The 16,166-nt window shown below is 62.7% G+C and overlaps 1 protein-coding gene across 4 annotated transcripts in view; it reads left to right on the plus strand.

Moving 5' to 3' along the window:
- The window catches only part of SLC12A7 (solute carrier family 12 member 7), a 65,895-nt gene extending 54,378 nt beyond the window's left edge, over window positions 1–11,517 (plus strand). For all 4 annotated transcript variants that reach the window (XM_055308117.1, XM_055308118.1, XM_055308119.1 and 1 more), the window contains exons 18-25: window positions 1,935–2,130; window positions 2,427–2,596; window positions 2,677–2,808; window positions 4,825–4,932; window positions 5,895–6,073; window positions 9,043–9,176; window positions 10,087–10,202; window positions 10,406–11,517. In XM_055308117.1, the coding sequence (XP_055164092.1) occupies window positions 1,935–2,130; window positions 2,427–2,596; window positions 2,677–2,808; window positions 4,825–4,932; window positions 5,895–6,073; window positions 9,043–9,176; window positions 10,087–10,178 (1,011 nt within the window). In that variant the 3' untranslated portion in view covers window positions 10,179–10,202; window positions 10,406–11,517. The remainder of the gene's footprint in view (window positions 1–1,934; window positions 2,131–2,426; window positions 2,597–2,676; window positions 2,809–4,824; window positions 4,933–5,894; window positions 6,074–9,042; window positions 9,177–10,086; window positions 10,203–10,405) is intronic.
- The last annotated feature ends 4,649 nt before the right edge of the window (window positions 11,518–16,166 follow it).

Here is a 16,166-nt window from a genome sequence, read left to right on the forward strand (position 1 = left end):
CCTGAGGCGGGTGGTAGGGCTGCAGGGCAGAGGGAGGGCAGGGGGCAGGGCGGGCGGGCCTGCGCAGGGAGATCAGACCCCACTGTGCTTTCCGTCCTGATGCCCCAGCGCCTCCTGAGCTGCCCCCCTGCCGGCCTTCCGAGAGAGGTTTCTATGCCGCTGTCTCCTTTCAGAGCCTGGGGTTCTGGGTTCAGATGGGGCGAGCCTGAGATGCCACTGAAGTGAGTGGCCGTGAGGGGGCAGGGACCCCGCGGAGGGCTGCGGGCAGGAGGTGGGGGCAGGTTCGGGTTGGCTCAGCCTGGGCTCGGTCTCTCTGCCCACTGGTGGCCTAGCTCCAAGGCCTGCGGTTGGTAGGAGTGTGGCGGGTGTGCCCTGCGGGGGCTCTGCCTGGAGGGATCACCCACCTCAGCCCGTGCAGCCTCACCCCTTCTGGGCTCCTCAGTCCCCCATCTTCAAATTGCTGCCGACCGAGTGTCTCTGGCCCCCACCGAAACAGCCTGGTGTCAGGAGTGCCCGGGCCGTGTGTTTCCAGACAGACCTGCTGGGTCCTGTGCTCCCCGCCCCGCCTCCACGCCCAATGGTTTGCGGGTTCAGCGTGTTCCATGGTGGCAGTGCCCGGTGCTCTTCTCCCCGAGGCACCAGTGGCACCACAACCCCATGTGCTTGAGTGTGGCAGCTGCTGCTAGACCGTAGATTTAGCGGGGTTGTCCCTGTGATGTTTGCGCCGCTCCGCCTCCGGCCAGGGCAGCACCCTCTCCAGGTGCTTTTGCTCTGTGGACTGCCTCTCAAATGGTGACATGGAGTGTGGTCCAGACGCGCTGTGTGGCAGGGAGACCCTGCCGTTTACTTCTGAATGTTGCCCGAGTGCTGGGACCGTGGGCCGCACTCCCAGTGTGCGGGGGCCTCTCCGGGGAGCCGAAGGGATAGGCAGCAGCCACCAACCGGCCCGGGACGATAGTGGCGTGGCCGGGTTTCCCGTCCCTGCCCCCTCGCCGGCACCGCTGACTGTTGTCACCTGACGTGTGGTCCGGACTCTTCCAGGCCTGCAGCGAGCGTTTTCCTGCACTGATGACGGTGCTGTAAAACGTCAGTTCTCTGTCACAGCAGAGCACGTACCGGCGCCGGCCTCGTGGCCTTCCGTCTCGGTGCAGGTTCATGTGGTTGCTCCTCAGTGCTGCTGAGCCTGACAGGTTTCCAGGGTTCCTGTGGTGCAGACCCTCCGTGGACAGGTCTCATTCCACGTGGATTATTGGTAGGAGGACCTGGTGGAGTCAGAGCCTCCCAGGTCGCGTGGAGTCCCGGGGTCAGGTGCAGGGCACCTGGCTGTGTGCGCGGGCAGGTCTGCATGAGCAGTGAGGATGGGGGCCCTTTGGTGTCTCTTTGGGGACAGCTCCATGTGCTTAGCCCCTCACTGCCCTGGGAGGCAGCAGAGCCCATGTTGAGGTGGTGCCTCTGGCTTCCACCCAGATGCACAGCCCCAGCTTGGGGCTCAGGCTGCAGTGGGGCTGGTGGAGTGGTGGCTGCGTCCTGGAGGCGAGGGCCAAGGGGTGCCACAGTCCCTGTGCACTCAGGCTGGCCACCGTGTTCAGACTGCTGCGCTGACCAAGAGTGTCTCGGCCAAGCGGGGGTGCAGGGCGTTCACCTGGCTTTGTGCGTGGAAGCAGCCCGCTCCCTCCACCTGTCTCCCACCTGTCCTGCCCCATTGAACATGTCTCTGCTTCCTGGGCAGAGGCCTCCCCGTGGAGCGTCCTGGTTTCCACAGGGATCTGGCATCACACTGAGCTGGTCACTGTGCTGACTACGATGTAGGGAATGGTGAGGGCCCACGTCTCCCTGGGAGCACACGTGAGGGGGTCTCTAGGAGTGCAGGGACACGGTGCCGTCGGCTGCCCATGGTTCTCCCGAGCAGACATCGACCCTGCTTGTCTCCCCAGAACATCCGGTCTCTGATGGGCACGGAGAGGACCAAGGGCTTCTGCCAGCTGGTGGTGTCATCTAACCTGCGGGACGGCATGTCCCACCTGATCCAGTCGGCCGGCCTGGGAGGCATGAGGCACAACACGGTGCTCATGGCCTGGCCCGGGTCCTGGAAGCAGGAGGATAACACGTCCTCCTGGAAGAACTTTGTCGGTGGGTACTGTCCCGGGCCGTGTGCGGTGGCGTCTCGGCACCCCGGGGGACACGCCCAGTCGTCTGAAAGCCTCGCTCCCTTCTCTGCCGGCCCGGCCCTGGCATGGTGACCCCATGTGGCTGCCCACGCCCTCCGGCCGGCAGCTCACTCACTGGTAGCGCAAGGGCAGCCTTCAGTGTGCACCCCGGGTGGGCTCCAAGGCCTCACCTGCCTCCCATGCTGGCTGGAGCCTGCGCATCCGTGGGGGGCTCGGATCTGCCTCAGTGCCGGCCACCTGCCCCCTGCCTCTCCACAGAAACTGTCCGAGACACCACGGCGGCACAGCAGGCCCTGCTCGTGGCCAAAAACGTGGACCTGTTTCCGCAAAACCAGGAGCGGTTCAGCGATGGAGACATTGACGTGTGGTGGGTCGTGCATGACGGGGGCCTCCTCATGCTGTTGCCCTTCCTGCTGCGGCAGCACAAGGTAGGATGCATGGGGCGGGTCCCGTGATGGGGGCTGGGCTCCCCGGGCTGCATGCCAACGCCAGCCCTGCCGCCCACCAGGTGTGGAGGAAGTGCCGGATGCGCATCTTCACGGTGGCCCAGGTGGACGACAACAGCATCCAGATGAAGAAGGACCTGCAGGTGTTCCTGTACCACCTGAGGATCAGCGCTGAGGTGGAGGTGGTAGAGATGGTGAGGCGCGGCCCCGAGGGGGTGGGGGTTCCCCGCATGCCTTCTGCTGGTCCCGCCTCCCGGGACCACACTACACTCGGTGTCCCATGTTTGTGGATGGGTCCTCGGTTTACCTTTGCCAGTCTCGAGGCTGGCCTGGGCTGGTAGGTTGCGTGGTGCGTAGGAGGGGCTGCCCGGTTGTATTGTGCCCTCCTGAGCATGTCCTGTGCAGACGTGACACCTGGCCTGTCACAGGATGTGAGCCAATCTGTGTCCAGGCCCCTTGGCCTCAAAGTCCCACCCATTGCACCGACAGCCTCTCGTCGGGTGCTGGTCCCCAGGGCAGGGGGAGCGAAGCGTTCTCATGCCTGCAGCAACTCCCAGGGTGCTGTCCCCTGGCCCCGGCCCTGTGCGCTCACGCTCTCTCCTGTCAGGGTCCATGTTGGACCGCATGGTGGTTCTGTCTCACACTGTCCTGTGGCTGCCCCAGCATCTTCCACGTGGCTCCCATGTCACTGTCCTGCGCTGCCCCATCCTCACTGTCACCCCGCCAGTCCCTCTGTGTTCAGGAACCTTGCAGACGTTAGGAGTCTGGGGAACTGGTCAGAACCACATGGGTGGGGTCCTGGGTGCCACACGGTGGGGGCGGGGTCGCACCGTGAGGCCTGGACTCTCGTGGTTTTGAAGTAAGTGTAGTTTCAAAGCTGCTAACGTTGCTCGGTTTCTCGAGGACGCAGTTGGTGCGGCACGTCTGACGATGTCATGGCAGAACCCACGGCCCTGTCTGATTGCAATCATAATCGCACGTTCTGCTTTGTCGGGAGCCGTGTTGGGACGCGATCGTGTCTCCTTTGAGACACCTACTGCCCTGCCTCACACCCCCATGTCCCCAGCCGCGAGCAGACTGCAGCCGGAACCCCTTAGCCCTATCCTCCCATCGGAGGTGGGCAGGCTCCCTGCGCTCGCGCTCTGCTTCTGGGCTGTTGGCTGGGCTAGCCTCCTCCCTGTGCCTGGCCCCCCAGCACAGCAAGGGCACCCTGCGGACAGCCGGGGCCCCAGGTGCCATCATCAGGAGGCAGGGAGCCCCTCTGCCAGAGGAGAGGCCAGCGTCGACAGCCTGAAGTCAGGGTCACTGACGGGGAGGGATGCTCCTGGTCAGCGCGGCTCAGAGGCCAGTCCGAGTGGGAGCCAGACCTGTGAGCAGGAGGGGTCTGGGGGTTGTCATGAAGATGTGTCTGTAACACGAGCATACTTAGAAGTTTTATCACAAGCGCTGGGGGAGTCAGAGTCAGTACACGTTTGGTCAGATGCCCCAGCCGACAGCTAGGCTCCGTGAGTGTCCCCGAGGTCAGCAGGAAGCCGGCTCGGCTGCCCACTCTCATCTCCCTTCCCGGGAAGCTGGAGGCCGGGATACGCTTCTACAGACAACACGCTTATATATCTAGAAAATCCAAGAAAATAGATTTTAGCGAGGTGGATGGACAGAAACGACGTCAAAACCTACACTTGTAGGACGGGATCCTGCATGTGGGAGCTGTGAGCGGGGCTGATGGCAGCGCTGGGCGGCGGGAGCCCAGAGCTCCACCGAGGGTCACAGGGCACTGCCCACTTATGTCCCGAGAGTGAGACACGGACCCCACCCTGGATGGGCGGGAGGACGCAGGGCTACCCGCTGAGGCTCAGGCTGGGGGCCGGAGGAGATCCTGGCCCTGTGGTCAGCAGGCAAGCTCGGCACACCCTGTGCAGAAGACAGCGCCTGCAAGCTGTGGGCGCCCCCTCGTGCAGGAAAGGGCACATAGTTGGCATGGGGTTCCCCAGGGGCTGTCCCCCGGGCCCATGAGCAAATGCGGGTTCAGCTGTGGCAGCTGTTCCACCACGAGGTCATCTGCTCGTGCTCATGGGAAACACACACGCCACGTGAGCAGAGGGGGCACCCGCTGCTGTCACAGCTCCGTGCTCAGACACTCAGAGCCACATTAGTGGAAGCGCACAGCCCCTGAGCCACGTGTTCACCTCCACACTTTCCGGACTTCCTAGGTTGAAAATGACATTTCGGCATTCACGTACGAGAAGACACTGATGATGGAGCAGAGGTCCCAGATGCTGAAGCAGATGCAGCTTTCCAAGACGGAGCGAGAGAGAGAGGTGCGTATGTGGGATGGGCAGCGGGCAGGCGTACCCACAGCAGGAACAGCCCCTCGGAGGGGGGACCAGCTGGGTCCAGCTGCACCATGCTGGCCTGGCCCCTGAACACCCACCTGACCCACAGGACCGGTCCTGGCGGTCACTGGAGCCATCACCCCCTGCCTGGCTTTCTGAGCAGCTGCCTGGCATGGTTTTGCCCCCATGGCCCACACCCAGGCTGGGGTCAGGGCTCCGTGTCCCCACCCCACATGGGTCTGCCTGCCATCCCGCCCCTGCTTGTGTTGTCCCTTGTCTGAATCATCACGGGGCCTCCACCTGGCTCCTCCCTCTAGTCCCTCCTTGTCCAGCCAGGAGCCACCGAGAGTCTCTGAGGGCCATCGTGTTGACCCATCCTGCGGGCTCTGCTCTGACCTCCCCTCAGGTCACCCTGTGGCTTCTCAGCCACCCTAGGCTCTGCCCTGAGCCTCACCGGTCCCCTCAGGCCCAGCACCCTCTGGGGGTCAATCACAGCCATCTGTCCTGTGCAAAGGGTGACACTAGCTTCCTCACCCTGCACCTGCCCCTCCGCAAACTCCAGGGCTCTTCTTGCCCCAGGAACTCAGGCTCCCTGACTCTGCTGTAGGCAATGAGGAGAGGGCTGGGTGGGTGCTGACAAATGGGTGGATGGGCAACCGAGGGATGAATGAGTGAGGGATGGATGGGTGAGTGATTGGGGGCGGCCGCGCGTGTGGAGCCACGTGGAGTGCAGAGACTTCCAGGTGTGGACACCCCCTTGTGCTCACATGGAGTCTGGGGTGTTCTCCAGGGCCCTCAGAGCTGGGGCGGGAGGAGGAGGCCAGCAGGGGGCGAGGGAGGGCTGGCCCCGGGGCCCCAGCGTCTCATCTGCACCCGATTCATCTCGGGAGCGTCTGGAGGCCTGTGGTCACTCGGTGGGGCTTGTCCTTGCCCTGCTGTCTGGCCAGGCCCAGCTGATCCATGACAGAAACACTGCAGCCCATTCCGTGGTAGCCACCAGGACCCAAGCCCCATCCACGCCAGACAAGGTGCAGATGACCTGGACCAAGGAGAAGCTGATCGCAGAGAAGTACAAGAACAAGGAGCCGGGTGTGTCCGGGTTCAAAGACCTCTTCAGCCTGAAGCCGTGAGTGTCCACGTGGCCCCTATGGGCACGTCCTGGCCAGACGGCCCGACCCCTTCGCCAGCTGTGTGTGACAGGGCTGCACATGCACCTGCAGACACAGTCCTGAGGGTCACTGTCTCCACGCACGTGGATCCAGGCATCTGTGTTTTTGCTGGGTCCTAGCAGCTAGAGGTCAGGGCTTGGGGGCTGCGGACCCCCTGCTGGGACCCCACTGACTGTGTAGGCTGCCCACAACACAAGAGCCGGCTTCTGCCTGTGGTGCTGGGCGGGGAGCCCCTGTCTGTGGTGGGGTGTGCCGCTGGGCCCAGAGGCATGGTGCCCAGGGTCTCCAGGAAGGGGCGAAGCTCTGAGGCCTTGGGCGGTGCGGGTGGGGGCGAGGACACAGGGCTCAGCCCTCATGGAGGAGGAGGACCAGGTGGGCCAGGGAGGGTGGCTGGGGCATGCCCAGTGACCATTTCAATAAGCCTTTGTCTTTTTGGCTCTTGAAGTAACCCGTTCTTTGTGTTTTCTCTCCCATGTAGAGAATGGGGAAACCTGTAAGTGCTCTTGTTTTACTTAGGACGCTTCTTAGATCTGTAGCCTTGCATGCTTGGTACATGCTGCCCCTGTGAACCGTGTGTGCATGTGTCCCCACGTGTACAGCCGTGTACGTGTCTGTGTGCTTGTGCCCACGTGTGGACGGAGTCTGGCGGCTGCTGTGGCTCCTGTGTCCAGGCAGCTCAGGGTGTGCACCCGAGGTTTCGTCTTCCAAGGAACACGAGGACCACGGCATGGGGAGGGCACTCCCTGAGCTGCTCTGGTGCCAAGGAGCAGGTGCTTTGGTAGCTCTTAGCTGATCCATCCACACCCCTGGAGTCCCGTCCCCTGCTCTGTGGGGATAGGTGCCCTCTTGCTCCCCAGCCCCTGGAGCTCTTCGCCTCATGACACTGCTAGCCTGGTCGTGGGAGGGGTGTGGACGGACCCCGTGCATACTCTGGCACCCGGGGGCAGCCAGACGGGCAGGAGTGGGAGCTGCCTGGGGTTGCTGCGTGCCCCCTGCCCCTGTCGGCCTGTCCCCTGCAGCCAGGGCAGCCCTCATGGCACAGCGGTGAGGCTGGGGGCAGCCCTTCCTCCTGCAGCCCCCAGGGCCCTGTTCATAAGCCACAGAAGCAGGCTGATGTTGGTCCATGGAGGGAGTGAAGTGTGTAGACAGGTCAGGGAATCTGTGGGGAGGGCAGGGGGGACACAGGGACTCGACCGTTGCTCTAGTTTCTGTAAACTAGACATGAGCCCCAGGTCAATGAAAACCCCAAAAGCAGGACGAGGGTTTGTTCCCTAAGATGCTCTGTGGAGCGGGGGCCTGCTGACCCCGTCCCCAGGGGCGCATTGGGCACCCATCGTGGGTTAGGTCGGCCTGTCCCCAGTGGCAGGCACGCTTCAGGGGGTGGCTGGCCATCTGGGGCATTCGTGTGCAGGAGCACATCTGCTAGGCCCGTCACACTCGACGTGTGGCCCACAGGAGCCAAGGGACCAGAACCTCTGTTTTGCCCTTGTGGTGCTGGCTGCGGACACACCACTGCCCCCTTCCCACTGCCCCTGGGTGGCCGACCGCCACATTCAGCACGTGTGTGACAGGATCCCTTGTTCTGTGGCTTTACGGCCCAAGGTTGGGAACAAAGACAGGTTTCTGTTGGCTTCCTGGAGACATGAGGCCACACTGTCCCTGTCTGTGCCCCTGTGACCTCTAGGACGCACGTCGCCCTGGAGCCAGGGGCCCTTCCCGCCAGACCCAAACCCCTGATTTAAAGATTATATGTGTTTTCTGACTTCGAGCTGTAGGGCATCCTTGAGTATTACTCATTTCTGGAGTGGCTGCCGTCCCCGAGCACGGGTAATTGTGGTCTCGTCCAGGCAGCTAACTCACAGTTCTCGTAATGGAAGGGCCCTGATTGTGCTGTGCCAGATGCCCAGTCTATAATTTTATCAGGCGAAATGGGATGGAAAGAGGGGCCGGCTCCCTGTTTTCCTCCTGGGAATTGGTGGTTGTGATCGGAGCTATTTGGCTCCAAGGCAGAGCGGGTGACCGGGCGTGGCCTGGATGTGGCCGCTGCGGGCCTTACACCGACCATCGGCCCGCCTGCCCCTCCAGTCTGGGGCATGGTGACCTGTTCCCGACACTGCCAGGCTGCTGGCTGCGGATTCCATTGTGCAGGTGACCCGGGAATTCACAGAATTCCTGGGGTTCTCCATGGTGGAGTGGGGGGCGCGGACGTCTTGGAGCATGCGGTGTCTCCTGAGTGTGCTTCCTGGAACATGACGTGGTACCCGGGGACCTGTGGACACCAGGAGCACACAGGGTAGAGAGCACCAGGCCCTACGGGTGCCTGAGCACCAGGACGCACTGAAGGCGGGGGGAGCACTGTGCCTGGGACTCAGAGGACTGTCCAAGCGCCCCATGGACGCTCTGCCCCGCTCGGTGGGTATGCGCAGAACTGGGTGGTTGGTGAGGACGAGGTGCAGGGCCTGGGTTGTCCTCCTGCCGTCCACTGGGAGTAGCAGCATGCAGGCGGGGCAGGGCCCGGGCCTCTCCTCCACGCCATCCCTGAGGTGTCCTGGCACCCAGCCCAAGTCAGGACCAGCGAGGTGCTGCTGCATGTGCTCTTGAGCAGGGCTATCTCAAGGCCGCGTGTAGAGCAGGGCTGGGCCGAGACAGGCTTTTGGGTGGGGTGGGGTTAGAGCCCATATGTGTGTGAGCGCCTTCCACGCCCAGCACTGTGCTGTTCCCTGGGGCCACGCATAGATGTAGAAGCTTGGAGGCTCTAGAGACAGCCCATCTAGAACTGTGGAGACCACAGCTTTGTCACTGCTGGTAACGTCCCTGTTGGTGCACTTCGGGGAGGTGACACCATTAGAATCCTGGTGTTTCTGTCTGGGACTGAGCCGGGCACACAGGGCTGTGGGTGGATCGCCAAGTGGTCTTCTCCCCGCAGGAACCAGTCCAACGTCAGGAGGATGCACACGGCCGTGAAGCTGAATGGCGTCGTCCTCAGCAAGTCCCAGGGTGCACAGCTGGTCCTGCTGAACATGCCGGGCCCCCCCAAAAACCGGCAGGGCGATGAGAACTGTATCCTTTCCATGGGCTGCCTGCTGTGCCCCTCAGAGGCCTCCCTGTTACTCGGGATTCCGGGTGGGGGCGGGAGCAGTGGGGCCCTTGGGCCAGGACCAGAGCCTCCACCCCCGGCTGAGCCGATGTGGCCCTACCTGGTCTGAGTGCCCAGAAAGCAGCGTCCAGGGGAGTCCAGGTGAGCAGCCCCTGCTTGGGGTGGGGGGTGGGGGTTGTCCACGGCTGCGAGGAAGCTGTCCACTGCCGGGTGTCCTGGGTGGCTCGGGCCCTCAGCGAAGCACTGGGGACATGCAGGAGGTAGTTGCACGAGTCCAGGAGGGGGGTGAACACATCCATGACCCAGACCCTGTGCACCGAGGAGCTGCAGGCCTGGGATGGATCTGGGGCTGCTCTGAGCACCTGTCTGGCTGCCTCCCATGCTGGGCATCTGCCTTGGGACAAGGGCGCACCGCATATTCCCGTTTGTCCTGGACGAGCCACAGCACAGGTGCCAGGCCTGACCTCGTGATGTGCAGGTCAGCTCCCCCCGAGCTGGGGTCACACCTCTAACCATGTGTCCGCTGTCCTGTGAGGGGACTCAGGGACTGTCCCCTCTGACACTAGGAGGGGCAGCAGGCGGCCCTTGGGCTTCAAGCCTTGATTTCCATGAGCCCTGAGGACTCTGTTCGGTTGGTGACCAGACAGGGACTCCGGCCTGTGCGGGTTCTTGGTGGACTCATCCGTCTGTGCCCCGTGCTCCAGAGTGAGGGCGGGGCTCCTCGGTTCCCGGTCAGGCTGTGGGGACCCTCAGGAGCATGGGGGGCTGGGTTGATGCCTCGGGCTGTGCCATGGGCCCCTAGTCCTGCGTACTAGCCTTCCTCTGCCTGGGACTCAGGTGCCACCAGCTGTGTCCTTAACTCAGCCACCCCAGACATGGAGTTCCTGGAGGTCCTGACTGAGGGGCTCGACAGGGTCTTGCTGGTCAGGGGCAGCGGCCGGGAGGTGGTCACCATCTACTCCTGACACGGCCACCTGGGAGCCCACAGGGTGAGCTGGGGGTTGGGCCACACGTCCTAGCCCTCCTCTCTAGGCCGAGAGCCAGCACGCAGTTGCCAAGGTTCCCCGTGGGGAGGGGAGGTGCAGATACCCTCAGCACCCTGCGTGACCCGGGACGAGCCGGGTGGTACTGGACCAGAGCGCTCAGGCTGTGGATTCCTCGGACCCACCTGGTTGTCATGGTTACATTTCAGTTCTTCCCCACCCGGGACACTCAGGAGAAACCACGCCTGGACTGAATGAAGGTCACCTTGGGCCACAGGGTCTGTTCAGGAAGGTGGCCGAGGGCCTCCATCCCTCGGTCAGCCTCCTGTGCACCTGTCCCTGTAACATCCCTGTAATGTCCCTGTTTGTGTTCCTGTGGATTGAGGCCAAGGAGCGCCGTCCATGCACGATGGGTGGCCTTGGTCAGCATGCCTGCCCAGCGTGGGAATGTGTAAAAAGGGAACCCTGGTTCCTCGGGCACACGGGGTGGTCCTCCCAGGTGGGCACATTCTGGGGGATCCCGTGGCCTGCAGTTCCCACACACCAGGCTCTGTGGAGAGGGGCCCCAGTGGCTCTGGGTTGGTGAGGCGTCGCTTGCGTGCCTATACCCTCCTGCCAGCAGAGGGGACCAGGGGCTGCATTTCGATGGTCCATGGACTGACCTGGTCACACCGCTGTGGGTTGTGGTGACGTGGCTCGCTGTCTGTGCAGCGTATTTATTTATTTAAGCACCTGGGGAGTTTTGGTAATAATGAGGGTGTCTGTGAATGAGCCCTGAACCCCTGGGTCATTGGCTCTCGGGCTCCCCAGGGCCCCCAAGCAAGTCAACTAGGTCCACAGATTTCAGGTCAGGGAACAGACCAAGCTGTGTGTGTGTCCCGATGTCCCTGAGGCATGGTTGGGCAGCACAGAGGGTCCAGAGTGACCACCAGCCAGAGTGTGTGCCAAACCAGCCATGGCCGGGCTCGGGGCGTACGTACTCCTGCCCGCCGTGGTTCCACAGCAGCAAAGTGGCAAACCCACCTCCCTGGCACACGGGTCACATGCTGTGTCGGGCAGAGGTGTGTCCCCAGGACCCCATGAGGTACAGCACGTTCACACGGGCTGGCGAAGAGCCACCACATAGCAGGACCACCCATGACCCCAGCCCCTGTTTGCACGGCGTAGGCAGCTGCGGAGTGAGGGTGCAGCTCCGTCCACGCGCCCCTTTCCACACTACTGCGTGGGACCCTGAGTGCAGCCGATCAAAGTGGGTTCCATGGTGGTTTTGTAGCTTCCTTGTCTTTGTATGATCTTGTTGGTAGAAAAATAAATTGTATAAAACCTAGTACGGTGGAGTCTCTTGTGTCTTCAGCGTAAAAGCGGGACAGTGGGAGGGGTGCCCGGTCCTCCCTCCCTGTGAGTGTTCTCATCTCACCCCAAAGCAGATGCAGGTGGCCAAGGAACCTGACCGCGTGGCCCGTTTTCACGGCTGTTAGGAACTCATTCCCTGGGATGCACAGACCACCGCTGCCCACTCACCAGGGGCTGAGACCCAGCGTCACTTGAATTGGTCAAGAGAAGTAACGAAACAGGCGAGTTTGCAGAGAAGGTGTGAATCTGTAGGGACGTTCAGGACGAGGGCGTGATGCTGCTGTGCTGAAATCATGATTCCTGGACGGGTGGGATCCACAGGGAGCTGGCACTGTGGGGACCCCTTGTTCTAGCCCTTACCGCGCCCTATGGCCACGGGCAGGAGAACAGGCGTGAGGCCCTGGGACCACCCCGCGTGGCTGCCAGGAGTGGGCAGGTGCCAACCCGGTGATCTCACTCCTGGAGCCGCGGCCCAGTGACCTTGGGTCCCCACGTTCACTGCAGGCCAAATGTGGAGATGCTGGGTCTCAGCTCCTGGTGAGTGGGCAGCGGTGGTCTGTGCATCCCAGGGAATGAGGTCCTAACAGCCCTGAAAACGGGCCACGCGGTCAGGTCACGTGTTGGGTGATAATGTACAGGAAATGCCCAGAACGGACAAAGCCAGAGAGGCAGCGTGGTAGTGACTGCTCCCCGGGGGCATGGAGTGCAGTGAGAACCAGTGGCTAAGGGAGCCTGGGCCACGTGGTCAGCAGAGCACAGGCCCCGGGGCTTCAGACTCTGTGTCACCCCTCAGAGCAGTTTCCCGAAGCCTGTCAATGCCAAGAGGGATCCCAGCCCCCCATGGCCCCGAACGGTGATGGTGCCCTGACCTTGTGACCGAGATGCTTGTGCACAGCAGTGAGCCGTCAGCCTTTTGCATGTCGGGCAGCAACAGCCAGGACCCACACGAACGTGGGGGAAGCTGCATCCAGATGGCAGAGGACAGAGAGGGTCAGTGGGCCTGTAGGGGGCTTCTAGGCACCGGCAGCTGCAAGGGCAAAGGCCCTGAGGCAGAGGGACAGCCTGAGGGTGGGAGGGGCCCCAAGTGGGGTCAGGACCAGGCAGGGACTTCAGTCTTGGAGCAGCAAGAAGCTGTGACTCCTGCATGGATGCTGGAGGCTGCGGTGCCGAGGGTAGGAAGTGGGGGGCAAGCAGGTGGAGGCCCTGCCGGAAATGGAGGTGAGGGCAGGGAGGGGCTAGAGGGCTGCCCGTGGCCAGGGAAGCCTGGACTCTGCATCAGGGTGACGGGGGCTTCTGGGCATCTCGAGCAAGTCCCAGGAGATCCTTGGAGTTCAGCTGTGGTTCCAGGCTGGCGGGAGGGGGGACAGGTGTTTGGCAGCCACGGAGGGGTGGGGGGCAGGTGGACGGTGGTCATGGAGGGGAGAGGGGGGCAGATGGATGGCAGCTACTCCATCAGGCAGCCCAGGAGGGCCTGGAAGTGTGAGACCCCAGAGCAATCCAACGTGGTAGGAAAGGCAAGTCTGTCAGTGCGACTAGAGACTGTGCAGAGGTGGGTGTTGACCCCAGTGCTGCCAGCAGGTGCTTGTTCCAGGTGGAAGCCTACAGCCCCTCCTGCACCGCCTACCTGGGCTGGGCAGGTGCGGGCGACCCCGCCCTCTGGTGACCCCGCCCACCCAGGCTGGCAGGTGCAGGTGCAGGCCACCCCAGCCCCTCCCTCATGGCTCCACCAGAGGGCAGGAGGGACCGTTTCTGCACAGCCTTGTCTGCAGTTTCCATCAGAACAAAAAATACGGGACCAGAACAAGAGAAAGGAGGAAAGAAGCTCCTGTAACTCGCAAAACAATCCCCAGCGGAAGGAGGCCCTGTGTGCCCAGAGGGAGAGAAACCGGGGAGGTTGGGGGAACCCAGGGTGGAGGAGAGCGCAGTGGACGTGGATGAGCCCATGTGGGGGCACAGGGGAAGGCGGCTGGTACAACGAGCGCCTGGCGTGGCCCGCAGTGGGCGGGCAGGGAAGGGGTGCAGTCCCAGGTGGACACGGCTGCACCTCAGCTTCTGGGCTTGGTGGAGCCCATGAAGTTACTGCCCTAGGGTATCCCCTGCCACTGCTCAGGGTCCCCAGACCGGCCCGCGCCTCCTCCTGCAGGGCTGGGCTGGGCTCCACCCCCTGCCTGGGCCCAGACCTGGGGTGTGGGTCTCCCAGCACCACCCTTCCATGGCTCCTGCCCCCAGGCCCTGGGATCCCACCCTGCTGGTGCCTCTCCTGGAGCAGTGGGGTGCCAGGCAGGCCCTCCAGTTGCCTCCCAGAGCCCCTGCTTTCACCAGGACTTCGCCAGGCACTCGAGGGACAGAACGGTTCCTCTGCTGGCCCCGATGCCCTGAAAGAGGCAGGGATGAGGGGGCCTGGGCTGGGACCCACGCTGTCTCATAGTGCTGCCACCATCACCATGGCCACTGGCTGGGGCAGGGCAGCCACAGAGCAGAGCGGCCTGTTGGTCCCAGTGTCCTTCTCTGAGGGCGTCCTGCAGAGCATTGCCCCCGACTGTCCCTCCATGGGATCACTGCGCCTGGGGAAGCATCTGCTGAGCGTTGTCCTGTTTCTCTGTCTTTGTTGGGGGTGTGGGAGGCCCACTCACCTCCAGTTCAGACGCTTGGGCCCTGCCGGCGACAGGTCATCTGCCTGCAGGAGTGGCCCAGGCAGGCGTGGCAGGTGCCCTGTGGCTCTCCATCCCTGAAGATGCCCCACCATGTGAGTCCCCAGGGGCACATGCCTCCCCCCTCCCTTGCATCCCCAGGAGGGGAGCTGCTAGGTCACAGGGCGTGCCAATGCCCGCCGCAGTAGTGGGTGCTGGGACCAGTGTGTGCTCCCGCCCGCCAGCACCCGGGGTGGATGGAGATGTTGTTCAGGCGTCCGTTTCTCCAGGGGACCCACTTGACCCATCACCATTTGGGAAAAAAGGCCCGCTCCCCGATCACAAATGTAGTGGCTGTTTGTAGAGGCTTGTCCGGGCCTCCTGTCCTGCGCTGTCACTCGCTTTGACCTTGGTGCACCGAGTTGCTTGCCCTGGCCGCGGTGTGAGGGTTGGCACCTGCCCCTGGCTGTGCCTGTCCTCACCCTTGTGCATTTCCGTACACGTCAGCCAGTGTTCAACCGCTGTGCAGAAATCTGCCGAGACCTCAAGTGGGACCAGATGGCTGCTTGGAGCTCCCGCTTTGGCCCACTCACGCACAGGCCACACCCCTCCATTTAGATCTTTCCAGATGGCTCCCGACAAAGTCCATAGTGTCTGTGTTGAGATCTTGTACAGCTAGGCACGTGGTGTTTTCGGGTGCTGTTGTAAGTGGGTATTTGGGTTCTCCAGACACAGGGAATTGGCCCTTCCTCTGCCTCTTCCATTCTGGGCCAGGTGGATCCGGTGATGCCCACACACGCGCGGGGCAGGGGGACGTGGGTGTGAGGTGCTGAGTCAGAGGCCAGCTCTTCCTGGAACACCTGCACAGACTCACCTGGGAGTAAGGCCTCACCACCTCTCTGGGCTCCCTCAGCCCATCAGTTGACACAAACTGAACCATTGTAGTGTCTTTAAAAAATTAATTTCTAACCAGTGGCTGCACTACGGGAATAAAACTGCTCTTGGACGTTGGCCTCATATCTAGAGGCTTTGCCAATCTTTATCCTAAGTTATCTGAAGATGCGTCTGGAGCCTCACCCGGTGCCATCTGCCAGCCATCCCAACAGTTGGGCTGTTTGGTCGGTGTACCTCTATCCCTAGGCCTCACCCTGCCACCCAGAGGCACCGGCCCCATTCCTGGTCTCAATGATATGGGCCGGGCGGTTTGGTTGGTGGTGTGGTATAGACGCTCCTTAACCAGATCAGACTCTTGGCTTCTGGGTGGGTGGGGACATAACCTGAAGGAGCCTCACCACCAGGACCCCATGCTGGGGTCTGTCTGGTCCATGGGGCTCAGGCCCCTCCCGGTGGCATGCAGCAAGGTGCTTGGTGGGGGATGACTGGCAAAATCCAGAGCTCCCAGTTAGAACAAGGGCCCCCTCCTGGACTCTGGGAGGGCCTGGGTCCAGCTCCTGTGGCACCCAGTGTCACCACTCTGGGTGCGTTCTTCCTCTGCTGCAAGTGCACCTGGGATTTAGAGACCCCTGTATACCTCTGGCTAACAAGCCTCTTTGCTGCAGTGTCTCCCACCCTCCATGTGCCTGGCTCTTCTTCTTGGGCAGTTTTCTGGTAGATTCCACAGGAAGCTGCTCCCAGACTCTCAGGGCTGCCCTGGGCCGCCCGCCAGCCACTCTGGGTGTACATGCCCTCCTTCAGCACGCGCCCTCCCCCCAGGAGTCAGCAGTGGCCGCCAGCTCCAACGCTGGAGTTCCCCAGCCAGAGGCGCAGAGATGGGTCTTGGGGTCCAGCAGGGTCTCTTGGGCGTGGTGAGCCGAGTCTGTGGGGTGGGTCTGGACCAGTGGCTCAGGATCACCGGGGAGTTTGTCAGGGACGCCTGTTCACAGTCCTGCCGGAATTGGCACCACACTGAGACCCCCAGACTTGGGGGTGAGAGGTGCACTGGGGGGGGACTGCCCTGCCGCGTTTGTCCTCCCCGGACACTGCGGCC

The sequence above is a fragment of the Nyctereutes procyonoides genome, unplaced genomic scaffold (genome assembly GCF_905146905.1).
Source record: "Nyctereutes procyonoides isolate TBG_1078 unplaced genomic scaffold, NYPRO_anot_genome, whole genome shotgun sequence".
NCBI lineage: Eukaryota > Metazoa > Chordata > Mammalia > Carnivora > Canidae > Nyctereutes > Nyctereutes procyonoides.